The 27,981-nt window shown below is 38.2% G+C and overlaps 1 protein-coding gene across 1 annotated transcript; it reads left to right on the forward strand.

Annotated features, from left to right (window-relative positions):
* Positions 1-1,298: 1,298 nt before the first annotated feature.
* On the forward strand, positions 1,299-27,930 carry LOC127424051 (DNA excision repair protein ERCC-6-like 2). The gene is given in 26 exon segments (XM_051668849.1): positions 1,299-1,337; positions 3,319-3,556; positions 3,559-3,690; positions 3,762-3,877; positions 3,993-4,186; positions 5,433-5,578; positions 5,730-5,937; positions 7,371-7,500; positions 7,985-8,056; positions 8,200-8,273; positions 8,275-8,319; positions 8,466-8,561; positions 11,267-11,275; positions 12,751-12,841; positions 14,236-14,332; positions 14,335-14,402; positions 14,815-15,009; positions 15,991-16,424; positions 19,920-20,118; positions 20,679-20,873; positions 20,912-21,004; positions 21,048-21,166; positions 21,247-21,376; positions 22,745-22,860; positions 25,990-25,997; positions 27,182-27,930. Coding segments are annotated over 26 exon segments (3,993 nt in total).
* Positions 27,931-27,981: the final 51 nt, after the last annotated feature.

Below are 27,981 nucleotides of genomic sequence, written 5' to 3' on the forward strand. Positions count from 1 at the left end.
TAATGTTTAATTTTGCTCAAAAGCCTAATAGGCTGTTTTATAGGCAGGTTCCATTGTGACAACTTACCCCATATAGTGTGATAACATGACCCGTTATTGGTGCATGTTGTCACAAAAGGTAAAAGTGCTTAAGGAACTGTATCTATATTAGCAATAATGGTGAACATTTACAATAGTTTTCTTTCTTTTCTTTTATTTCTTTATTTGTAGCTAACATTTCATAAGACTTCTGTATTAGCCTAAACAAAAATTGAATTTCATAAATAAACCTTCCCTGAGAAATATTTACTACAGTATTCACTATAGTAGTCATACGATAGTAAAAGTGTGACTACTAGCCCCCGCCTCCCCTATTTGTGTGTTGAAACAACACTCAAAAAATAATATTAAGATTTACGTATTTCAATTTCATAACAAAATTCCATAAAATTGAAATAAGTAATATTTAATAAAATAAAAACGAAATATTTTCAATTTTATTAATTTAATTTTGTTAAACATTCAACAGTTCAGTTTGATGGAATTTTGTTATAAAACAAAAAAGGAATAAAAGGAATAGTTCCCCCAAAAATGAAAATTCTCTAATAAATTACTAACCCTCATGCCATCCCAGATGTGTATGCATTTCTTTTATCTGCTAAACACAAATGAAGATTTTTAGAAGAATATCTCAGCTCTGTAGTTCCATACAATGCAAGTGAATGGGTGCCAAAATTTTGAAGCTCCAAAATCCACATAAGGGGAACATAAAAGTACTCCAGATATGGTTAAATCAATATCTTCTGAAGCAATATGACAGGTGTGGGTGAGAAACAGATCAGTATTTAAGTCCTTTTTCCTTCACTTTCACATTTTCACCTTCTCTGTTTTTGGTGATTTACATTATTTGTACATATCGCCCCCTATTGGGCATGGAGGATAATTTATGACAAAAAATGACTTGATCTGTTTCTCACCCAAACCTATCATACCACTTCTGACCATACAGATTTAACCACAGGAGTCATATGGATGAATTTATGCTCCCTTTATGTTGATTTTGGAGCTTCACAATTTTGGCACCCATTCACTTCCATCATGAGGACCTACAGAGCTGCGATATTCCTTTAAAAATCTTGATTTGTGTTCTGCAGAAGAAAGAAAGTCATACACATCTGGGATGCCAACAGAGTGAGTAAATCATGAGAGAATTTTCATTGTTGGGTGAACTATCCCATTAAGAGGGTCTGCTGGTTAGGAAACAGCGTGTCATTATTGTTTTTCAAGCTAAGGATGAGCTATATTGCAGTAATTGCAGGATGGAGCAGGAGATGGCTTGTGCTGTCCGCAATGCTAAGGTAGACTGCAAGACAAAAAATGTAGCTTTCTGTTCTTGCTCTCTCAACAATGAGAATTTATAAAGCAGCTGCTGCATATGTTCACATAAAGAAGCCCACACACTCATGACAGACGGTTTACATAGCACTGAGCATAGCACTGAGCATAGCACTGGGTCACACATACACACAACACTTGTCCTTCGAGAACCACATGGGTCCATTTTGCCCCCTATGAAAAAAGAGCTGCCCATGATGGGTGGTAATGATGAGGTCAATCAGAATGAATTAGTTACAGAGATATGGACCACCCATGCGCTCAACAACCATTAACCTCTTTCTTTGACCATAATTAGCAGGTGGCTTCTCAGAAAAGAGGCTCATAATCTAGTAAATTGTAGATTTACAGTTCTTTAGGAGCATGTCAAACAAATGACTGCAACTTTTCCAGTGAAAGCCCATAGCTCCCAATGCAGGTCATGTTGTTGCTGTGGATGAAGTGCCAATTTGTACTTATCTGGGCTGCATTTCCCGAAAGCATCTCGCTTAAGTTGATCATAGAGACTATAGTTGCCAAATGTTTCTACGAAACTTTTTAGGCTTATGATGCTTTTGAGAAACGTAGCTCTGGTCTTGCCACCAGATGCAACTTGCTAGGTTTAATTGCGTTTGAATATATTTTGATTTGATGATTTGGCTGTCACCATATGATTGATCAGGTACTTTGGCAGAATATGGATTGAACAATGCAGTCTCAGTTCCCAAATCTTCATTCAGCTTTTTTCATAACTAAATATATAGGCTAATTTAAGTGATTTTATTCTGCTATGCAAACCGATGTTCATGGTAGGTTTAATAATAAAGAGCACCTTTTCAAGCAGATAAATAGTAAATAATTTAAATAATCAACACAAACAGCACAAATAACAATCTGATCAAATCATAGTTCACTAATTCACTTTTTGTTTAAAAGAAATTATAATTATGTATAATAATTTATATTATTATACATTTTATATTATTATACTATTAATGTAAGCTACTATTATTAGATCTAGATTACTGATTCACTTTTTGCCTTTAAATTATTAATTATTTTTAATTATATGGTTATAATATTAAACAAAAAATATTTGTAAATATCAAAGTCTTATAATAGTATTATTTAAAGTAAATATCGCAATTATTTTTTGTTTATAGTTCACTAATTCACATTTTGTCTTTAAAGTATTAATTATATATTATTATTATATTTTTTATTATTTAAACTAAATATAATTTTTAACTAAATATTAAATAATAGCACTTTCAATATTAATTCATTTTATTAATTAAGTATCAATATTTTATTTTCATTTAAACAAAAATGATTTTGTTCTCTTCACATCCTTTTCTCTCAGAATTTGTATGGAAAGTGCTGTTCTCGTAACATGTGTAGGTAAATAAACACACTCCTCTTCGCAGTGTCACTGCTTGCTGCATGTTGCTAAGTTAATCAATAATACAGAGGACTAAATATCTCTGTCTGTTCCACAGTCCAGCAGACGACTCCGTAGTTTACATTCGGTATATCATGATATCATGATGGTGGTGAAACAAAACTGACTGACTTTCCAATGTGTAACTAAAGCTTGAATGTTGGAAAAGTGATTTTGATATGATCACAACAAGCAAAATATACACGTGTTTTAAAATATTTATAGTCACGTTACACCTGTTTTAGGAAATTAATCTATTGATTTGATTTGTGTGAGAGGAAATATTTATTTCATGAGGCAGTTAAGTTTACTGTTCAAGCTTACATCCACTATCGGTAATAGATAATGATGATCTTTTTGCTTAAATTTCACCTCTGTTATGCAAAAGTCTTGTAAGATGTAGAGCGACACTGAGAACTTTAGTATAATTCCTGTGCATCAGAATTCCCTCTCACTATCAATGTTATCAATGTCAAAATATTACGATTTAAATTAAATTGATTTTGTTACCCCCTTTGTTGCAGGTTGCTGCTTATACTCTGGGTACGAAAATTACTTCATCTTTTGTGCTGCTCCACAACTTAACAAGCCATTATCTAGATAGCCCCCGTATGATCCCACATGTGTTGATGGAGATGGAGGGGGATGCAAGAACTTTTGTTCCTCAGTTTGAGGATGAAATGCTTTTGTTTCACAATAATCAGAGACCCCCGGGTCCCTCTGAGCCATTTGTGCTGTCAGGAAGGGATGTGCAGGTTCATCATCAATCAATCGATTTTTGCGAGTCTACCAGAGAGAAGGTATTAAATTCATCTATCATAACTATACTAAATCCAGAGGATGCATCTTGGGGGATGATATGGGCCTAGGAAAGACAGTTCAGGTAAATTCATACAGCTCTATGCATTATAGAGCACAGTGTAAATCCAGCTACAAGTTAGGACTATTCATGTTTTTCTCTGTTAAGTCATTGGTTTCCTGGCTGCAGTTCTCCAGAAAACAGGTACATGGAAAGATGTTGAGAACAACAGGCCACAGTTTCTGCTGTCACAAAAATCATCAGAACTGTCCAAAATTCAGAAGGTATCAGCATGTATGTTCCATTTGATAATGAATGTGTGAGGGCTTCTATGACCTCCTCTTTCATAAGACTACATTAAAAGCTCTTTAATAATGTTTTTTGTTTGTCCTTAAATAGGTTTTCCTCATTGTGGCTCCACTATCTGTCCTATACAGCTGGAAAGATGAGTTGGATACCTGGGATTATTTCAGAGTCGTGGTTGTGCACGGTGTGAGGAAGGATGAAGAACTGGCAGGTGTGCAAACAAGAAGATGTGAGGTTGCTCTTACCACTTATGAGACCTTCAGAATTTGTCTGGACCAGTTCAACTGGTTCACTGCTACACAGTTTCCCACAAGATGTTAAAGCAATGTTTGTTGCCTGGTCATTAATTTAGGCCTTTTTAAATGAAGAATTAAGACATATTGAAGTGGTCTAGAGTGTTCATCTGCAGTGGTTATGGTAAATGATAAATGGTCTGCACTTATATAGCGCTTTTGTAACCTTAGCGGTTCCAAAACGCTTTACACTGTGACTCATTCACCCACTCACGCACACACTCACACACCAATGACAGCAGAGCTGCCATGCAAGGTGCTAGCCTTTCTTTATGGAAATGGTATCCAGATTTTCCTTGTGTTAAAATTAAATATTTTTATTTAGCAACATTTAGCTTACTGTATATCATTATTTCACTTTTAACCTGTGGCATTTCTCAACACGAACCGCATTAAAATAGTTGTTTCTGTTCAAATTGTACAGTATAAAAAAATACATAGTTCAAAGAGGATGGTTGGTGTAGTTTTATGCCAAAAATGCTTTCTTTTTCAAACTTTCATTGAGATTAAATGCAGTTAAAGGGCTAGTTCACCCAAAAGTGATCATTCTCTCATCATTTACTCACCCTTATGTGTTTACCAATTTTCAAGCTCTCTAAGCATGATCATGATTTCAAGCTTGATACTCTTCCTAGTACTTGACACATGCACAGAGAGCTAGATGGCGCTAGGAAGTGTAATCAAGCTTGAAATCACGATTGCCAAGGAGACTGCTGATGTCAAGATTTATAGTTGAAAAAGAGTCTTTTCTCACCCAAAACCGATTGGATCGCTTAAGAAGACATGGATTAGTCCACTGGAGTCTTATGAATGACCTTTATGCTGCCTTTATGTGCTTTCTGGAGCTTTGAAAATGTGGTCACTATTCACTTACATTGTATGGACAATCAGACATCATATCTCCATTAAAATATCTTTGTTTGTGTTTAGTGGAAGAAATTAAGTCATGTAAGTTTGAGATTACATAAGCTTCAGAAAATAATGAGAGAATTTTCATTTTTGGGTAAACTGTTCCTTGAAGCTGATTTTATTTTAAACCTGAATGACTTTCTTTCTATAGTAAAGCACAAAAGGAGTTGTTTGGCAGAATTTTATTCTCTTTCATTGTATGGTTAAAAGATGGAATGAAAGTGAATGGGAACTGATGCTACTATCTCCTTTTGTGTTCCATGGAGGAAAGAAAGTCATACAGGTTTGGAACAAATGTGAAATGAGACTGATACTGTTTATTTATGTACAGTATTGATTGGGCTGCCGTCATTGTGGACGAAGCTCACAAAATAAAGAACCACAGGTGCCAGATCACTCAGGCCATGAAGGAAATGAGATGTAAAGTGAGGGCTGGGCTCACAGGAACTGTGGAGGAGCTGTGGTGTGTTATGGACTGTTAAGACTTTCACTGATCCTACACACTTAGTATATAATAAAATAAAAGTATATAGTTCCCCTATTACATGGAAAATATATATTTTTTGCACAGACTAACTTGACTATGCATCATGCCATCTACATTGTTACTCAATGTTTCCTGTTCATAGGGCCATCCCCAGATGCCTGGGTTCTATGGCAGGTTTTAAAAACAGGTTTTCAGACCCTATTGAGCAGGGGCAGAAGCACAGTATTACAAAAACAGCTCTTGCAGAATGTCGGAAGGCAGTTCAGGATTTGGCCAAAAGACATTCATGCTGGTTCCTCAGAAGAACTAAGGCCCTCATCAGTGACCAGCTCCTAAGAAAGAAGACAGAGTGAGTTATCTGCTGGTTTAGTTGAGTACCAATAGTTAAAGGAGTAGCTCCCCTAAAAATTCTGTTATCATAAACTCACCCTAATGTTGTTTGGAACCTCTATGACTTTCTTTCTTTTATGGAATGCAAGAGCAAGAAATCAGGCTATTAGTGGTGCTTTCTAAGGCAAGCATCACTGTAACTATTGCTCGCACTTTGGGTAAGGGATTACAACAAACCCTTAAGCCCAAGTATTAAACTTGTTTAACTCGTCCCATATCATTTGTGCTACATATATGAATTTGTCAAACTGTGCAGCTTGTAGAAGAGATATTAAGTGATCATTTCAAGTGACGATTTTCCCCTGGTGAACAATAGAATAGGACAAAAATGCACTCACAAACATTTAATAAACTTTGAAAGATGGACCCGAGCAATATCTAGGGACCAGAAAATCATGGAGACTTGGGGTGGGCTCTTTTTACTTAGGTCAGTAAGCAACCACCTAGTAATAACCAAGAACACCCTAGCAACTGCATAATAATGCCCTAGCAACCAACCACAACACTCTTGTCTTGCATGGGCAAGCACTCGACAATGTAAAAATTGTTCACGACGGTGTTAAAAAACACTAACTGAGCACTTTATAAAGAACACTATCATCCTAATAAAGTGCCCAAGGTGCTCTTCTGCTGTTGTAGCCCATCTGCCTCAAGGCTCAACGTGTTGTGCATTCTGAGATGCTATTCTACTCACTACAATTGTCCAGAGGGATTATTTGAGCTACCGTAGCCTTGCTGCCAGCTTGAACCAGTCTGGCCATTCTCCATTTACCTATCTCATCAACATGGCGTTTCCGTCCACAGAATGGATTGAACACTGGATGTTTTTTGTTTTAAGCTCCATTCTAAGTAAACTCTAGAGACTGTTGTGCGTGAAAATTCCAGGAGATCAGCAGTTACAGAAATACTCAGACCAACCCGTCTGCCACCAAAATTCATGCCAAGATCAAAATCACTGTCACACTTTTCCCCATTCTGATGGTTGATGTGAATATTAACTGAAGCTCCTGACTCGTATCTGCTTGATTTTATGCATTGCACTGCTGCCACACAATTGGCTGATTAGATAATTGCATGAATAAGTAGGTGTACATGTGTTCCTAATAAAGTGCTCAGAGAGTGTAAGTTGAGTTACATGTCAAAGTTATTGAAATAAGCAAGTCCATATCATTAACAAACATACAGCATAGTATTGTTGCTTCTCTAAGATATCTTTGTTCACTTTGTATTTTTCCCTGGCAATATGGAGATGAATAAACCCTCCTGTGGCCAGCACTGGCCCTGAGCTGTCTCGTCCTTAAAGCTGTGGATACACTTCCTTGGGAAATAACAAAAACAGTATTAAACATTTCTTCAGGCCTTCCTTTTAAGGTTTTCACCCCCTCCCTTTAGCTGGAGCATCTTGAGGGTGCTGTTATTGGCAGATGCTGAGTTACTGGCGCTCTCACAAGAATGGACGCTGGTTTCTGAAACATCAGCAATAGAAAGAAAAGACACAGCTCGCTCTGTTAATCTCACCCCAGTGCCTACTAGGGCTGGGCAATATAGCTAAAATAAAATTGTATCTCCATAGTTTCAGCCTTTTAACATAATGCAGTTTATCTCAGTAATTTATATATTTGTCAGAAATGGCTTTAAAGGATTTTTAATTTTTTAATTTTTTTAAATCAAAGGAACTTTTGTTTAAACTAAACAGCCATTTTAGCCAATTACATTCAAAATATTTAAAACAAGAAGTAAAATACAGTAATCAATTAACTCAAACGGACAGTTAGCAGGGATCCATGAAAATTTCTACTCTAACTTTCATACTCTAATGCCAAAGTTTTAGTACCGAAGTTGAAATCAGAGATGCCATTAATTTGTTTCTGTCTGATATGTTATTTCACATTTTCTCTCTCAGATTCAAATGAACACCTTTAGCTTTCCACATGCTGTGATAGAAAGACTGTTTCTGCTTTTAGCATCATCTTGTGAGGCCAGTCCTGTTTTTGTTCCTCTTTCAGGTTCTGCAAAACCTACTTAATCTCTTTATCATGAAGAGAGAAAAAGTTCTACTCTTCTCTCTCTCCACCAAGGTTAGGTGTTAATGTAATGACTGGAAACATCCATGTTAATTTGTAAAATCTTAATTTCTTTAAGATCTAGTCTTAATAGTCTATATATATATATATATATAATAAAATGAAGTAGACATACCACTCTATATGTTCTTTCACAGCTGCTAGATGTTCTGGAAAGCTATTGTATGGCAGAGGGTCTGGAGTTCCGCAGACTGGATGGAAACAGAGTTAACAGTCAACAGCTCTCGGGACATAAACCTGTGTCTGGTGTCTACCCTGTAAGTGGAGCTCAAAAAAGTTGTTTCATTATAGTTCTGATCTACCACCTCTGATCTACCTACCTCATATATTTATGAGAACATAAAAGTCTGAACCGTTATAGTGAAGTGACTGACTTTGATCTTCACAGTGGTTTCATCTGTAGGGCTGGTGGGCTTTGTCTCAACTTCATTGGAGCAAATGTGGTTGTGTTGTTTGATCCAACATGGAATCCGGCCAATGACCTTAAGGCTATTGACAGGTGAGGATACATATAGTAGTTGAGGGAGTAAATATTTGTATACTTTTGGATTGAAAATGGCATGGCTAGGCTTGCAAAGAGATGGAGTACAGAGTATTGAATATGGACAGTTATTCTAAAATGTCTGCGCCAATGAGGTTTATTAAATTAGGACATTTTGTCACAGTTCTGATAAGCCCGCAGGTTTGTTTTGTTATGTTTCGCAGACATGCTCCACTGGCATGATCGATGTTTCCATGGGAACGTTCATGCCACTGATTGCTTGTCGAGCTACACCTGTTCCAGCCTGATTGCACTCCCTACATAAAGCCCTCATGTTTCTCTGTTTCTTTGCCAGATTATTATTCTATGTTGAGAACTAACCTCGCTCTCCTTGTTTAGCTGGTCCTGTCTTGTCACTCTGTTGGTTTGCCCACGTTGTTCGGGTTGTGGTTTGTCTTCCAGTCTTTGCTGAGTTCAGCCTGGCAATCCACGAAGGAATTCCAATCTATGCCCACGTGCCAGGGATCTACAGATCAGCTGTTGCTCACATTGTCCGCTGGACACCCTACTCCTCGCCAAGCTTCAACTGAGGATTCTGCCAAGCTCCTCCTGACTTCCATGATGCACACACTCCACTGACGAACACACTACTCTCTGTGCGGTAGCACTTCATTGACTTTGTTAATAAATATTTTGGAACTGTTACCTCTGCTCTTGGGTCCGTTTGTCCTGCACCAGAACGTTACAGAATAATCCGGCCAACAATATGGACCCAGCAGAGGATTCCACTCTTTGCTCCGTCCTTTCTCAGCAGGGAGTTTTGCTGGGATGTCAGCAAGACCAGATCGCTGCCACAAACCAGGCTTTGGAGATGATGGCCTCACATCTCGCCGATCGCACCTCCTATGTGCAACAGCTCCACCCATCTCTGACTCCTGAATCTCCACGGGAGGTTTCATCACCAGCCCCCGTGACGCCTGTGTATTCTGGATCTTTTGAAGCCTGCATTCTGTATCCTTCACCGTATTCAGGTGAGGCTGAATCCTGCAGCACATTCATCTCACAGTGTTCCCTGTTCTTTACGTTGCAACCCTCCACGTTCACCTCGGACACCATGATGGTGGCTTGTGTCATTACACTCCTCACCGGTAGGACTGGTGAATGGGGCACTGCAATGTGGGACAATCGACATCCCTGCTGCGCTTCTTATCAGACATTTATTTCGGAGCTCCGCCGAGTGTTTGATCGCTCGGCTCAAGGTCAGGAGGCGGCAAGGATTTTGTCTGGACTCTCCCAAGGAGATCGATGTGTTGTGGATTACACGATTGAGTTTCACACTCTTGCTGCTTCTTGTGAATGGAGTGATCACGCTATGAGAGATCGCTTTCTGCACTGACTTTCTGATGACATTTTGGATGAAATGTATTCATTGGATTTACTTCCACGCTTCGATTTGGTGGATTTGGCTATTCAAGTCAATCAACGCCTCGCTCTATATCGCCATCACCGCCGACACTGGTTTTCACCTGCTATGGTGGGTCACCTTGCTGCCGCCTATCCATTAAAAGACATCGCTCGTCGGTAGGAGAGGGGTTACTGGCGAGTGCAACACCTTTGGATAAATCCCCTGGACTTTGGATATTTCTTCTGGCTCAACTGCAGTTTGGATCTGCCTGTCATACTGTTTCTGCTTTGATTGACTCCGGCGCTGAGGGTAATTTTATGGACCTTGAATTAGCATTCAAATGGCAACTTCCCACATTTCGGGAGGATGAACCTAACAACGCCCATACCCTGAGCGGAACACCACTGTCCGTCATCACTCATTCTACTGAGCCAGTCACGTTTATCTCCGGGAATCATACGGAACAGTTGTCATTCCTCATTATCCTGTCTCCATCATCTCCGGTAGTGTTGGGGCATCCTTGGTTGGTAAAGCACAACCCACACATCAACTGGTCAACCAACACTGTTCTTGCTTGGAGTCATTTTTGTCTGTCTTAACTTTGCTGTTTCCCCTGTCCAGTCTTGTGTTTCGTTGCAGGATGAACCAGCAGACTTATCCGGAGTGCCGTCAACATACCTTGATCTGAGGGCGGTGTTCAGCAAGTCCCGTGCATGTCTTCATCCTCATCGCCCGTACGACTGAGCTGTTGAATTGCTCCCTGGCACTTCTCCGCCTCGGGTACCATTTCTGGGGTTCATCATTTCATCCGAGGGAGTGCGCATGGACCCGACTAAGGTAAAGGCTGTTTCCGATTGGCCAACCCCAAATTCTCGCAAGGACTTGCAGAGGTTTCTGGGGTTCACTCATTTTATCTGAGGTTTAGTAAGAATTACAGTCAGCTTGTTGCACCTTTGATGGATCTCACCTCCACACACACTGATTTTTGTGGGTCCCTGGTAGCTGAGGACGCTTTTTCAGAATTAAAGAAGCAGTTTTCTAATGCACCTATTCTAATTACTCGTGATACCGCAAATCAGTTCGTGATGGAGGTGAATGTGTCTAAGGTTGGTGTCGAAGCAGTCCTGTCCCAGCGCAACCCCTCGGACAGAAAGATGCATCCATGTGCTTTTTTTCACATCGTTTAACCCCAGTTGAGCAGAATTACGATGTCGGCAACTGAGAATTATTGGCTGTCCGGTTGGCCTTGGGTGAGTGCTGTCACTGGTTAGAGGGTACAGGGGTACCTTCATGGTCGGGACTGATAATTGGAACCTAGAATATATTTGTAGTGCCAGACGTCTCAATTCTAGGCAGGCCTGCTGGGCATTATTTTTCACATGCTTTCATTTCATGCTATTGTATTGCCTGGGTTCTAAAAAACATCAAGCTTGACTCTCTCGATGTTTTGAAGCCAAGACCTCCACTGTCCCACCGAATACCATTCTACCCTCCACTCGCGTGGTGGGCATGGTATCCTGGGAGGTGGAGGCCAAAGTCCGCACAGCGCTACGCAACACTGCATCTCCAGCCGCGTGCCTAGCTTATTTGTTCTGCGATCTGTCCAGACACATGTCCTACAGTGGGGTCACTCGTCTAACATCGCTTGTCATCCTGGAGCAACTCATACCCAGACGCTCATTAGACAAAGATTCTGGTGGCCATCACTAGCGCAGGATGTACGTTGCTTTGTTGCAGCTTTCCCCAATTGCACAACCAACAAAACGTCCTGTGAACCCCCAGCCGGTTCGTCTCAAACTACCACCTCACCTCAAACATATCCATCTGATTTTTCACATTTCTAAGATCAAACCTGTTTATGTTCTGTTACATCCCACCACTCCCATCCCTCTTCCTCCACGTCTTATTGCTGGCTCTCTGGAGTATATAGTCAGGAAGCTGATCGATGTTAGGCGGAGGGGCAGAGGGCTCCAGTACCTGGTCGACTGGGCATGATATGGACCTGAGGAAAGGTTTTGGGTCCCGGCCCGGGACATCCTGGATCGCGCCCTCATAGATGAGTTTAACCTCCGGCAATGTAATTCTGCCGGGGGTGTTCTGTCACAGTTCTGGTAAGCCCGCAGGTTTGTTTTGTTTGTTTTGTTATTTTCTCTCCCTTGTGTTTTGTATGTGCGCTCAACTGGCATGATCGATGTTTCCATGGGAACGTTAATTGTTCTCAGTGCGGCGCCGATCATGCCACTGATTGCTTGTTGAGCTACACCTGTTCCAACCTGATTGCACTCCCTACATAAAGTCTCATGTTTCTCTGTTTCTTTGCTGGATTATTATTCTATGTTGAGTACTAACCTCACTCTCCTTTTTTAGCTGGTCCTGTCTTGTCACTCTGTTGGTTTGCCCGCATTGTTTGGGTTGTGGTTTGCCTTCCCGTCTTCACTGAGTTCAGCCTGGCAATCCACAAAGAAATTCCGATCTATGCCCACATGCCGGGGATCTACAGATCAGCTTTTGCTCGCATTTTCCGCTGGACACCCTTTGCCTCACCAAGCTTTAATGGAGTATTCTGCCAAGCTCCTCCTGACTTCCATGATGCACACATTCCACTGACGAACACACTACTCTCTGCACGGTGGAGCATCATTGACTTTGTTAATAAATATTTTGGAACTGTTACCTCTGCTCTTGGGTCCGTTTTTACTGCACCAGATCATTACACATTTATCAAGGTCCCGTTAAGTCCTGTGTATACTTGCTTCAGTGTTACTTGTTATAACTTTCTATTTTTATTTAATGGGCATATAGCATTGGCCAGTGCAGGGATGTTTCAGTTTTTAGACTCATCTCTTTGGGAACAGTAGATGAGATCATATACCTGCGCCAGATTTACAAACAGGTACATTCATAGTAAATGAACATAATTTACTTCTTTTTAGCAGATGTAAATGAAAGTAGCATGATAGCTTGATACTTTAACATTTATTTGCTGTTGTGTGCATATACATTTGTAATATGCTTATAATAATATAATTAATTACTTATTAATATAGTTCTTTTCAGAGAAATTTTATGAAAATAGCATGATACCTTACATATACAGTTGATACTTTAACAGATATTTGCTGTTATGTGCATATACAAATGTAATACACACTTATAACAATGTAATTAATTAGTGATTAATATAGTTCTTTTCAGCAGATGTATATGAAAGTTGCATGATACCTTACCTATACAGTTGATACTTACCCCTCATGCACTGCTTGGTCATTATTGACCTAAATAAATTTTATTTCTTCAATAAAACTGGTTTCCTTTATCTAATGGGTGGTGGTTTTTTGTCCGTTTGATATCTGAACACACACAAATAAACTGGAGTTTATTCGATCAGTCTACGTGGTAGAAAAAAAAGTTACACTTGTACTGTTCCCGGTCAAAAGTGACCACAATAGGAAATGAATGGGAAACACTAAAAATCAATCAATTTATTATATAAAATCTAAAAAAATAAACAACAAAAAAACAGCCACAATGCAGAAAAAAACAAACAGACATGAAGGGGTGAGACTTCCAAACAGCAAGAGTGCAAAACACAAACACACACAAACATACACGCACACAAAACTGAACTGGTCAGACTATACAAGAGAATTTATTTTTTTAATTTGTCAAAACAACAACAACAACAACAACAACAACAACAACAAAAACATCCACAATGCAGAACACATACACACTAAAATAAATTGGTGAGACCATAACACATCTACAGTGCTGAACACACACACACACATTCATCTAGTTACAACCAGAGATAAATTAGGTTATTACTTGTTATTCTACTCATTTCAGGTATACAAAAACTGATGAAAATAACCTCAAACAAATCAAACAAAATGCTAACTTTGACAAAAGTATTCTTTGATAATGTTTAAATATATATCTAAATGCAGAACTTGTGACAAAATCTAGAAATCATCTTCTCTTCAGCCAGGGATGAATAAGTAGCTCTCTGAAGTCATCTAGTGTTTATACTTGTAATTTCATCTTCTTTTTTTTTTTTTTTTTTTTGTTTAATGGACAGCACAGTTTGATTCTTGAGACTTTAAGCTTTAAAATGGTATATGACTTATGAGGATTGGTTCAGTATGTGAGAAAATATTCATAAGAAAATTCAAAAAAGTCCATTTTCAAGCTCAAGGTCATATAGGTAAATAAATTAGTAAATAAAATAATAAAGGTCTAAATAAATGCTTATCAATATGATAAAGCACTTAAAAATCTATTGAGACCTTTTTTCTTTTTTTTTAACTCCTGTCAGCCATAGGCAGGGAGAATGCATAATGGTATTTTGAGCCTGTTCAGGGTACTGACGGCCAGGCTGGAGAGTATTTGGCATCCGCAACCTATTCCGCCTGCAAACTGATGGAACCTGCCCAACCCACAACATCCTGGAGGTCAGAATGGCAAAAACATGTCAGTTGCAGTTGGCACTTGTTAACCTTAAACTTTCAAACTCAGTATTACAGTCTACCATATCCTGGTATCAACCATTAGTGTGTGTCGCATCAGTTGTCATAGCTTCTCTTTTGATATCAACGCAGATTTTTGGCACACATTGCTGACTAACTAGCAACAATAATCCAGTAGAAAGCAATTTCACTCTGAGCTGATTATTTATCTATATTGTGAGAATGTAATTGTAATTTGGAGGGTCAGACGAGTATACTGATAACACCTAAAAGGGTCTTCTGTCTGCAAGGTCCTAGCAGATTGTACATGTCTCTAATGACATGCTTTAAATGGGCTGTTTATATGAAATGAATTCCCTCTCATTGAAATGATGGGAATCGCGTGCTTGGCCAACAGAGGGAGGGCCGAGTGGAGGTGGGGATCATGATGGCCAAAAAACAAGCTGTGGATGAGAGGATGAGTATCCACCCTTTCAAAGACCCATGTCTGAAACGGTTCTCTTTCCCACCCCTCTTTTTTCCCATAATCCCACTGTTCCCACGATACGACGGCAAACACATGGTCATAATCAACACAATCTCAAGCTCGATGGTGAAGACCACACAGAAACTTACTATCTATACCACATATATTTACTCAGCAGAGGACTTATCTAATTGTTTCTCTGGAAAGAACTTCACATGTCCAGTATGGTGAAGGGCAATAACTGCAGTGTAGCAGTCTGTTAAAATCAAAATTGTGCTGAAAGTGTATGTCACTTTCAGTTGAATTGTGGTAAAATTGATTTTGGTATTGTATTTGAAGAAGAAAATGCAAAAACTATAAATTATGGAAGTTATTTTTAGTCATAACTATTCTTAGTACACAGTGTAAATCGGTGCTTGATATTATAGCTCCAGGCTTTACATTACAAGCTAATTATGCTCTGTTTAAATATTTAAATGGCTCTGGTTAACGAACACTTAACAGAAGTGTTAACTTTCCCTTGTGTCAGTTCCAAAATGTACTAATAGATTTGTCAATGGAAAGTAAACAGTTTCTGCTTTAAATTATTATTATTATTATTATTATTATTATTATTATTATTATTATTATTATTATTATTATTTGCATATAATTATATTAGTATTATGATATCAGCATAGACCATCCTACTCTCTAGATATCGGTATCAGCATCGGACATTAAAAACCCATATCAGTCAACCACTAATTTGAAGCAAAGAATGAATAAATTCGGAAAAATAGATGAAAGTACAAGACTGTGTAATTACAGTCTTTCATGAGGGAATGAACTACTATCCTATGAGGCATTTCAAATGACAAAATGGAATTAAAAATGTATATTAAAAAGTTAAAAACATAAAACTATTGATTTAAAGTTGATTATAAGTACAGAATCAATATATTTACATTTTATTGAGAAATATTCAGATAGAGGGAGTCACTTGATGCTATGGGAGGGTTGGTCACTTAAAGGCAAGCTCCGCTTAAACTTTGCTACAATTATCCTTTTAAGCAATTTTAACCAGTGAGATCTGTAATAGTTTTGTTTGCTAAACTGTGCTGGCAGGGCAGGATGTCGAAAATGTTGAAATGTTTTGGGGACATTAAAATGCACTTACGTCCTCACTTGCCGGACGCCTCGCAGGATCAAGATGGCAGAGGTCCAGTCGATAGTGACAGCAGCGAGCTTCGTGTCGTAGGTCGGGATATCTCTAATATTTATGCAGCGCTGACAAACCCGTCTGCTTCCAAGGCTGATGTGGAACGGGTGTGGGAAAAACTAGAGGATATGGAAAATCGGAGTATGTGTAGTAATGTTTGTTTCGTTGAAATCCCTGAGGGAAAGGAAGGTCAAGACATGGTGAAGTTTTTGGAGAGGCTTATTCCGAATTTGATCGACACAGCGGACTGGCAGCTCAAAATTGAGCGTGCCCACAGAGTTTTTGGTCAGCTTTCCAGGGCGGGTGACAGACCCCGATCTATCCTGGCAAAATTCTTGCGGTCAGCTAACAGAGACTTTGTTCTTCGAGGGGTGAGGAATAAAGGCAAGTTGTGCTGGGAGGACCACGACATCATGGTTTTTCCAGACTTTGCTTGATCGACTCAAGTGAAGCGGGACGGATTCAAAGAGTGTAAAAAATTGCTGCACCAACAGAAGTTAAGCTTTGCACTTGTCATGTGTATTCTGTTGATTCATGTCTTTTATTTTGAAATTCTAGTTCCTGTTTCATGTCATGTGTTCCTGTTTCCCTTGTCATGTGATTTATGTTTTCCCTCCATGTTCATATGTCATGTTTTCATTTGTTTATTGTTTAATTAGCTTGTTATGAGTTCTGTTCGTTCATTGGTTTATGTTCTCCCATGTCTTGTATTAAGCCCTCATGTTTGCATTGTCTAGTGGTCTAGTATTGAATGTGTTTGATATGCTGTAGTCAAGTCAAGTCAAGTCAAGTCAAGTCAAGTCTAGTCCATGTTTTGTTTTGTTTTGTAGTCAGGGTTATTGGTTCTCACTTTGTAAATAAACTGCACTTGGGTTCTCTACACTACTTCATCTTCACGTCTTCGTCATTGCCATTTCCAGCAGCCAGCACACATTACAGCACTGCTCTATTCGGCTAAGCTGAGAATTGATGGCAAGAATGGACATTCGACTTTTACATGCCCACGACAAGCTATGGCCTTCATTAAATCAATGGTGTGAGTGGGTAATTTTGCCTGCACTCGATCAACAATACAGACTATGCATCATTCATTTAGCTGACACAGCTTGAGAGGGTTTGTTGTTCTGTTGTCTGCCCACTGACTCCTGCTTGACTCTCTTTTTTTCCTTTTTTTAACTTGCTGTAGAGCACATTTGCTCATGTTGTGGGTTAGATGTTATTGTTTAATGGGGCCTATTTGATTTTTGTATTTTTTTTTTATTGAACATAATTATGTATGATTTAATAGCACGGTTTATGTTAAGAAAAAGGAAAAATTATATATATATATATATATATATATATATATATATATATATATATATATACAGGTGCATCTCAATAAATTAGAATGTCGTGGAAAAGTTCATTTATTTCAGTAATTCAACTCAAATTGTGAAACTCGTATTAAATAAATTCAATGCACACAGACTGAAGTAGTTTAAGTCTTTGGTTCTTTTAATTGTGATGATTTTGGCTCACATTTAACAAAAACCCACCAATTCACTATCTCAAAAAATTTGAATACATCATAAGACCAATAAAAAAAAACATTTTTAGTGAATTGTTGGCCTTCTGGAAAGTATGTTCATTTACTGTATATGTACTCAATACTTAGTAGGGGCTCCTTTTGGACAGGCGGTCCTTACCCCAATCTCACTATTGCAAAATCTTTCTATCAAATTGCCTAGAGAAGTAAAAATGCACCCCATTATTTCACACTTACATGCAGTATGGACAAAGGTTTCCTGTATGTTCAAATTTGATACCTAAATGCCTCCTCAAGCATATGGCTGAACCCCAAATTATGTCTTAACAAGTCCCTCTTTTGCTGAAAGGATGAATTGAGAGGGGTGTTGCTACATTTGGTGACCTTTATGAAAACGGAGCTTTGAGATCATTTGAAATATAACACAGCAATTTGGGATTTCTATGTCTCAATTTTTCAGGTATTTACAGTTGCGCCATCTACTTTGTACTATTTTTAGTGGTAGTACACAGCCCCCTAAAGCTGCATACACTCTGTATGATGCTCATAGCCTTTGGAAAGGGGCATGAATTGTCAGTGTATTATTCCTCGTTGATTCGGAGTCTTGGTGATGGGGTCTTAACTGCTCTTAAGAGGTTATGGAGAAAGAGATTTGAACTTGGTACTGGAGGAAGGGGAATGGGAAAGGATTTAAAAAAAATATTAAAATATGTCTAGGGATGCAAGGGTACGCCTTATTCAGTTTAAGATTTTGCATCGTTTCTATTGGACTCCCTCTAGATTGTTTAGGCTTGGTTAAAAGATACACCTACCTGCTGGCAATGTCAGTTGGAGGATGGAGACATGGTCCATGCTCTGTGGTTCTGGGCTAAGATTCAAGAATTCTGGGTAAGAGACCAGATTTTTATCTGTGAGGTTTTAGATACTCAAATTTCATTCTGCCTCAGACTATGTATATTGGGTGATGGGGCGGTCGTTAAAGTAGATGACATGTATACAAAAGCTGTGTCCAAACTAGTGTAATGATTGGCAGACAGATAATTCTTAGAGGATGGAAGTCAATTGGTGCTCCCTCATTTCAAGCACGGTTCAACGAATTGGGTAGGGTGGTGATTTAATATAAGATTTAATATAAACAGCTTGGCAAAATAGACATGTATGGTAAGAAATGGGAAAAGTATTTGGCCCTTCTGGAGTGAGGACCATGTGGAGAGAAACAGAATTGTGGTGGAAATTATGAATTCTATTCTTTGTGGAATTCTTTCTTTTCTCTTTGTTTGTTTATTTAATTTTATTTTTTATGTTCTCAAATATTTTCTTTTGTTTGTATGCTTATATGTGTGCATGTGCATATATTGACCACATGGATATTTGTTGAGGGCAGGGAAGGGTTAGGGAGGAGGAGGAGTATATAATGTGAGTTAAGTTGGTTCTGTGTGTATATGTTCTGTTTATTCCATATTTCACTTAAGAATCAATAAAAAATTTAATAGCAGACAAATATATATACAAATATATTAGTAGTTTGAGAATATAGGGAGACCGATGCATTATTCACAGTATGTCATGCTAGTGGGCTGTCATTGCAGAATTTGTTTTCCCATTTTATTTGCCGCGACTTTTTGTTTCAAGGTTCATGGGTACTGTAGTTCTTTAACAGGAATGTGTTAACAGCAGTAGTTCGACCAAAATAAGAATTCTGGTATCACTGGTGCCATAATTTCTCCTGTAGAAGACAAAAAGAGGATATTTTGAAGAATATCCTAGCCACTCTTATCCAGATAATGAAAGTGAATGGAGATTGGTACTGTCAAGATCCAAAATTACCAAAAAACATTTCATAAGTATAATTAAAGTGGTCCATATGATTTGTACTCTACATTCCTAAGTCTTCTGAAGCTATATGATAGCTTTGTGATGAACAGGCTGAAATATAAATTGTTATTCACTAATAAATATAGAACAATGGTTGAATGGACTACATTTATGGAGCTTTTTCCCCCCATTTTAAAGCTTGATGGCACTTGTCACCATTGACTTTCATTATATGGAAAAGAGCAGTATGGATATACTTCAAAACATTCACTTTGTGTATCCCATTAAAGAAAGACAAACACACACACAGGTTTGGAACATAAAATTAAATAACAAAACCATTTGTATAAATGGTTCAATTATTTCTTTAACAAATTTAAACTTCTGTATTTTTATACCGTCGTTTTGTTTAATATGAATATGCTACACAGTGTTGAGTTCATTAAATGGAGACTCTACAGTGTACAACTAATCCATCTTGGTTATCTATAGGATCCACAGTCAGCAGATGTTTCTTCTGAGCGAGCAGGTGGGTCAGCAGTTACTGGATTCAAGCCCACTGGAGTGTTGGACTTCAGCAGTGCTGGTGAGGATGAAGATCCCTGCTGCTCCAGGCCGAGAACCTCAGAACCACACACAACAGAGGAAATGGGACCTGGTGCTACCTGTATTGGAAATTCAGGTCTTTACGGTCTGCTCCAGAAACATACACTATATGGCCAAAAGTTTGTGGACACCATATGTGCTTGATGAACAGCTGATTTCAAAACCTTAGGCATCAATTTCCCCCTTTGCTGTAATAACAGCTTCCACTCTTTTGGGAAGGCTTTCCACTATACTGTATGTAGTAACATGGCTGCAGGGATTTGCTCTCATTCAGACACAAGGCTATCAGTGAGGTCAGGAACTGATGTTGGTCGATGGGGCCTGACTTACAGTTGCTGTTCCAGTTCACCTTAAAAGTGATCAGTGGGGTTCAGGTCTGGGCTTTGTGCAGGCCAGTCAATTTCTTCCACGCCAGACACAGTAAACCATTTCTTTATGGACCTCACTTTGTTCACAGGGGCATTGACATGCTGGAACAGACAAGGGCTATCCCCAAACAGTTGCCACAAATTTGGAAGCACACAAAGCCCAAGCCATTACATAAAGAAACATTAAGATTTTTCTTTACTGGATATAATGGAGTAACCAAATTCGTTAATAGAAGGGGGAGTCCACAAACGTTTGGCCATATAGTGTATATCTCAGAGAATACAGCTTGGAACAGACAGCAGTGAAGAAGAGTCAAGCAACCAGAGTCAGGATGAGGAGAACTGGGAAAAGCCCACCAAGGCTAAGGGAGAAAGATCAAGCACAGGCTGTGATCTGTCCAGTGAATCAGAGGAGGAGACGGAGGGAGTCTCTGGATCTCGAATGCAGACAAAATTAGAGCCCACTGCTTGTGTAGTTAAATGCATATGGAAGAGTCTGCAGACCTTGAGGTTGGTGGCAAGAATCATTTTCACAAACAGGTGAAGTTTGCAGAAAAAAGGTCTGAAGATGATATTGAAAACTTTTCTCCTTCTGAACATGAAGTGCCCCGGGAAAGAGTAAAATCGGTGTAACTGCCCAATATAGCACTGCCCAAAGTTCAGTTGGGTTTACAGGTTTAAAGAGCCGAAATATGCTGCAAAAACACCTGGATCTGACAAGACCCAGCTCAGAGAAGGGCACACTGGAACCATAGACTCATTATTAGGGATAGAATTGAATTGCTATTCACATTTTGAATTGGAAATTTTAAGATACATTAACAATTTCAGACTTCTCTTCTTACAGGTGGACTTGTTCAGCATGTGAGCTACACCCAGTCTAATCAGAAGGTAGTGGGCTCAAGCAGAGTTGAAGACCGCCTGAGCCATGCTGCTGTACGAGATGTGTTTGAACCGAACAAGGATTTATCAGAGGTTTCTACATCTTTTACATTTGTTGCACATGGCATGTTTTGTAACAGTCAAAAGCAATAGTCAATAATTAGTGGTGCTTGCTAAGGCAAGCATCACTATAACTATTGCTTATTCTTCGGTCAATTTATACTTCGGTCAGACACGAACATTAGGCATATGCGTTCAGGATGCGTGACGCAAATTTCATCATCAGCAGAGTGCTCGAACACTAAATGTGTGCGGCCCCCGATTTTTTCAAATGAGCATACTCTGAATTAATTTTGAAATAATTTGTGGGTCCACAAGGTGGCAATACTCATAATTGAGCCGTTGTTTTCACAAAGAAGCACTAGAAGATGTAATCGCTGAAAAAAAAAAAAAAAAATGTTCAAAGTGTTCAAAGCCATGAACCGAACCAAACCAACCAGCTCCGAGGTAAATCACAACATTACAAACTTTGATTTAAAGTTGTGATACTTAATTGGCCGATTTTTGGCCATTTTGTGATTACCAGCATCAGCCAGTAACCATGAAGGCTCAGCTGATAAACAGAAGTGTTAATTTTCCCTTGTGTCAGTTCCAAAATCTACCATTGTTTTGTCAGTGGATTGTAAACAATTTCTTTTTTTTTTTTTTTATTTGCACATTTGAGCAAATATTGTATAAAAGAAGTGTTAATTTTGCTTTAGACATTTTATATACATCTGATTTGCTATTGTTAATTTGTATTATGTATATCGGCATTCATATCAGCCATGCTTCTCGTTATCTCCTCAATATTGTTTCAGCATCATCCATTTTTGTCTTTTTGGGCTTGGGGTTCGATGTGCACAATTAAAAAAAATTTTTTTTGAAATTATGCAAACTGATACCATCAACAGATGCATATACCATCTATTAACAACCTCTGTGCTTATGGTACGTCTGTCTTTAAAGGTTTGTAAGTTATCGTTGAAAATCTTGTTGCCTATGGAGAAAATTATTGGGATTTTCACTCCCGATAACTGTTGCCTATTATGTTTTTAAATCAGTAGATTTATGATTTTCGCTTGGAGGACACTGAAATGAGTGGGAAAAAGAAATCTCATTGACTTGCATTGAACGAGAAATCTGAGCCATATCTAGGGACCAGAATATCCACCCAGCAACAGCGTAGTAAGGATGCCACCCTGGCAACCACCCTAGCGTTGTGGTGGCAATTTTTGTGCGAGTAAGCACAACCCACATTTTCTTTGGAAAAGGTATACTGTTATATGCAGCTTAGTTTTATAGGGTTTTTTATGTTCAGTAGAACAATGTTTAACAATGGAAAGTATAATTCTAGGACTCTGTGCATATGTTTAACTGTGTTATAGACTCCCATCTAGTCATCTGATCCCATACCCGTAGATCATAGCGATGGACAGAACCCACATAGAGCTTCTGGTTGCACACTACACCAAAAGCTCTTACCGGCAGAAAAATCTGACTATCATTGTAGGCGAGACACCCAGTAGCATCTGCAGGTAAAACTATTGCACTGCGGATTTTTTTATTCTATTCACTAAGTCCCTCTACTTTTCTCCCCTCACGAGAATCTGAATCACCATCATCTTTACAGCAAAGTAATAATCGTGTCAGTTAGGCTGAAAACACAAACAGAAGAACAGCAAGTCAGTGAGAGGAAATTCCTGGTAGCGAGGGGCTGTGTGCCAGTTCTCCCCACAGCTATAGTGTGCTGTCCCTGCCTGGCCCCTGGGGCTGCAAGAGTGAGGGAAGAGAGGAGACCACCCCTGAGCCCTCTCACCCACCCATTTCCCAAGCCTGGCCAAAGTCAAGAGCAAAACCCCCTCTTTAAACTACTTTTCTCCTCAGCACAATATCCCAAATTGTACTGTTTGCTCATGTAATGGTGAAAACACACACATACACAAGTATTTATTTTCCCTTTTCCTTGACGAACTCCGCAGGAACATGATTCAACTCCACACAGACACTTACTTGAGGCTCTTGCTTCATACATAGTTTTTCCCTTTGAAACCACGAAGGGTGGCAACCTCCATTAGATGTTTCACCACAAGCAGCTTCTGAGATATTTCAGTTTCAAATTACTAAATGGTTTTCCTTGAACACCCCGGCCGCTGAATTTTCTGTGTTGTTATTTTATGTTTTCAAACGGGGCTTCTAATACGTGGACTTTGGGTATCGCTATTTAATTCAGCTCAAGAGTGCATATGGTTGTTTCATGTCACGTGTTTTGTAGCTTTTAATATTAAGTGAAGCTTCTGGTTCTCATTATGTTGTAACTTATTGGCTGTGGTCTTATGAGATTATATACAGACTGCCATAAACTCCTTGTCTCTATTTTGCAATGCAAGGAGAATTAAACGGTCCCCTAGAAGAGTACAATGCACTCAGTGAGCACCTGCATATAGTTTCTATGCATATTAGCTTTATAAGTTATGAACCACAGATTATTAACCACAGAAGTTCATAATTTAGTCAAATCACTGCATTTATAAACTTGACTTAGTCAGACCTGATTCAGTTTTTGGGTTTTTATCAAAAATAAATTTTATAAACCTTGTACAGTATAGGTTTTAAATGACTATACCTTTTATTACATTTTAACATGGTTTCCACCATTGAAATATCTATGGAAGCTTGCATGAGTTTACATTACAAACAAACAGTTGGATCTCACAGTGAAATTGGAAAAAGTATGTTGTTTTTTCTTTGGCTAAAATTGGTATGTGCTTACCGAAATGGGCATGTGTGAGCTCCATTTTCCAGGTGAATTGTCTACAGAGGGGCGCCAAAAGGGAGTTTGAAGCAATTTGTTTTCAGCTATACAGGCTTTAATACAATGAAGAAGATTGCATATTTTATAAAATGAACCCACCTCAAACCTAAACCTAACCATCAGTGGCATAAAAATGTAAAGTTAGAGGTAAAAATGCAACCTCAGAATCACGCTCGTCACTGATTATGAAATGTCTAATAGGAAATGCCACTTGTCTGTGAGTCGACATAATGTGGCCGATCCTAGCATACCGGAACTCTCAGAAAAAACATGCCAACTTGCCATGTGATCATGTTATTATAGTATTGATTTTTTAAAATTAGTTTTTATTTTTATATTATTTTCAATTTTAAGTTGAATATAAGTTTTAGTATTTTTCTTTTGAATTTTTTGTTTTTGTTTTTATTAGTTAAAAACAATACTATTTAGTTATTATTTATTTTTATTTCAGTTTTAGTTTTAGTCATTTTAGTTTAAGGGATTGACCTCTTTAGGAAGTACTTCAGCTGACTGAGTGAAAATGAATGAAGATTAGATTTATGGCACACTTAATTTCTGGTGGTACTATTAAATTTACAAACATACAAACATATTAACAGAGATAATAATTATATAATTATACAACAAATATACAGATTTAACCAAGATATTATTGGTTGAATACAGAAGCAATGCAACATGCTGACATCACTAATGAGATAAATGTATTTCCAATCACTGCCAACTAAGGAACAAAAATAACATTAAATAACATGGCAATAAATTTTTTTAATAAAAAATACCAGTAATGGTCCTATATGTCCACTTGTACTTTTAAAATGTGTTACAGTTATATAAAACTGAAATCCAGTATCATTATAGCATTTGGTAACATGAACAGAAAATGTAATGTACATATGATTTAAAGTACAACACTGAAGGTCTATGTATGCAAGTTAGGTAGTGAAAGTGTGAGCAACAATGTGAAGAACAGGGAGGGGGAGTGCGTGTCAGAAACCTTCTACTTGTTTTTAACTGACAACTTCAAGATCCTCAAAAATGTCAACACGAACAGAAATGGCGATGCTCACGTTTCAAATATAATGAGTATATCTATTTCATAATGTGTATGTTAACGTTTTATAATAACAAATTATAAAATAGATATTCATTTTATTTGAACTCTACTGTTGTTGTATACATATATTTGAAATATTTTCAATTATTCAATACGTTTTTGTTAACCATCAATTATACCCTATGTTCCAAAGGTGTGGTTGTCCTGTTGCGCACTCCAGATGACAGCTGTCCGCATTCAAAGAATATGCGTTAAATGAGTTAAACATTAAATTAATGCTTGTGAGGCAGGTGAACAAATCAGATCTAATGCCACAGGAGCAATCTGTGGATTGACAGTACCGTCGCCCCCCTATACGCATATTACGCATTCCGCAAAGTCTACCCTAGGGTGGCACCACAAACTCCACCAGTTGCTCTTACTCGCACATTATACTTTATTCAAGGACCCGCAAGCAGTCGCAAAACAGACGATCGCCTCACGCTCGCACCTTCGCACCACCAGGGATGGGGAGTAACGGAATACATGTAGCGAGATTACGTATTTAAAATACAAAATATAAGTAACTGTATTCCACTACAGTTACAATTGAAATCATTGGTAATTAGAATAGAGTTACATTCAAAAAGTACTTTGATTACTGAAGAGATTACTTTGCATTTTATTGTCAATTGTTTCATTTAATATTTAGTCCTTTCAAATGGAAAACATTTATACATATAAATGATGCGATCCAAAGTGCATTTGAACAGCGGTGAAACACTTTCTTATGATGTGTTACATTCATACGTGCAGACAGAGAAGTAAGTTTGAAGTAAGTTTGGAGCAGAAGAAATAGAAATAAACTTTGTGTAAAATGTCAGCTTTACGCTAAGCTAAAATGCTATTTCTAGCCATTTTACATGCACGTTACCAGGCACGATCATATTTTTTTATCAAGAAAATTCATGTTAGATCATAATTTATTTTTTCCAGTTAGACATTTGATATTAGGGCAAAAATCGTATTCTTGATAATAATTTTTGTATTGTGTTCTTGTAAAAATATAAAAAAAAATCCTTAAACAAGATCAATCAGATTTATCTTGTTTTAGAAACAACACTGCATAAGATATTTCGATTTTTCAGAGAATGTATTTTTAATGTGTATTTTGTCTTACTGTACTGGCAGAGTTTTTATAGTCAAAACAAGTGAAAAAATCTACCAGTGCTGAAGAAGTAATCCAAAGTATTTAGAATACGTTACTGACCTTGAGTAATCTAACGGAATACGTTACAAATTACATTTTACAGCATGTATTCTTAATCTGTAGTGGAATACATTTCAAGAGTAACCCTCCCAACCCTGCACACCACGCATATATTTATACTAATTTGAACTACTGGCCCAGGCGTGTGACCTTTCAAGACACAATGATAACATCTTTTGTTTAGTTTGTTTAATGTTGCTCTTCGTTACCTTGTTTCTGCTGTCTTTGCCATGGTCATGGAATGCCTAGTATTGCACAGCCCTCCTTTGCTTTCTGCCAACCGCCTTTACATCAATGTACCCCGAAACTCAGCTAGAACATTTTGCAGATTCAGCGTAGACGTGGCTCCGAACACCTCCACCTATTGTTGTGGTGCTATCTGACCTTTCAAAACCACAGATGAGTTATTTTTTCCCCTTGATATTCACATAATTCTGGATTGAAAAATTAAACGAAAATGAAAAATACGAAAACTAAATATAGTTATTGTGTTTTTTATTTGATTTCAGTTAGTTTTCAAGGCGAGATTTTTAGTTTTCATTTAGTTTTCGTTTTTTTGATCTAATATTCATATCTTATTTATTTTAGTTAATGAAAATGTTTTTTATTAGTTTTAGTTTTAGTTAACTATAATAACACTGTTTGAAACAAACAAAGAAACATTAATAAACCTGAACAATGTTCTATAGTTATTTGTACTACTGTGTTCTGTAAGATGTCTGGTCTTGCAGGCAGCAGCTGGAAAGATGGCTCAGTTCTTTGGAGTTGACTCAGCGCAGGACTTTGCAGAAGAGATTCTGAAAAGCAATTCTGAGCAGAGACTAAGCCGATTACGGCACTTCTATGGCCAGAAGAACCCTGAAATCAAGGACATTATCAAAAAGACCTTTTCTAAACCCAACGCTGAGCCAAAGCCACCCACATCACCGGCACCCGCTACGTCCGGTCCAGACAGACAAAGACCTACCTCAAAAAGAGCCCACCCAACAAGCTCGGCTCGGCAAGATGAGATCCCAAACCCTAAATTTGAGGATCAGAAAGGAACATCAAAGAAAATGAGAATGTGTGGTAGAGAACCCCCTGAGGTTCACCACCATTGTAGTACAGACCTCACAAACAAGAAAATTAAGACCTTGTCCTCTGCAAATGACTCAGACCAAAGTGTAAACAGAGTCTCTTCATTCCAGTCAACAAGCTCTGGACATCTTCCTCAGAGGAGCCGTGCACCAACAGGAGAAAGTGATATCAACAATGCCAGTTTCTCACCAGCCAGACATCCTTTCAAGGACCAGGAATACCCTTCATGGTCATCTCCTGTCCCCAAAAGTGATTGCGCCCCATCAAGCTCAAACAAGAACTACTGCTCCCTCATCAGTGACCTTATAGATGATACATCCATTCTGAATGACTTGTTCAAATCAAAGAAGAAAAGTGTAGAGCAGCTGAGAGAAGCAACAACATCCACATGCAAAAAGAGAAATGAGTAGAGGAAAGGACTTTAGGGATATTTTTAACAAAGGAAATGAGGAGAGCATTAA

This window comes from Myxocyprinus asiaticus, chromosome 33 (assembly GCF_019703515.2).
Source record: "Myxocyprinus asiaticus isolate MX2 ecotype Aquarium Trade chromosome 33, UBuf_Myxa_2, whole genome shotgun sequence".
NCBI lineage: Eukaryota > Metazoa > Chordata > Actinopteri > Cypriniformes > Catostomidae > Myxocyprinus > Myxocyprinus asiaticus.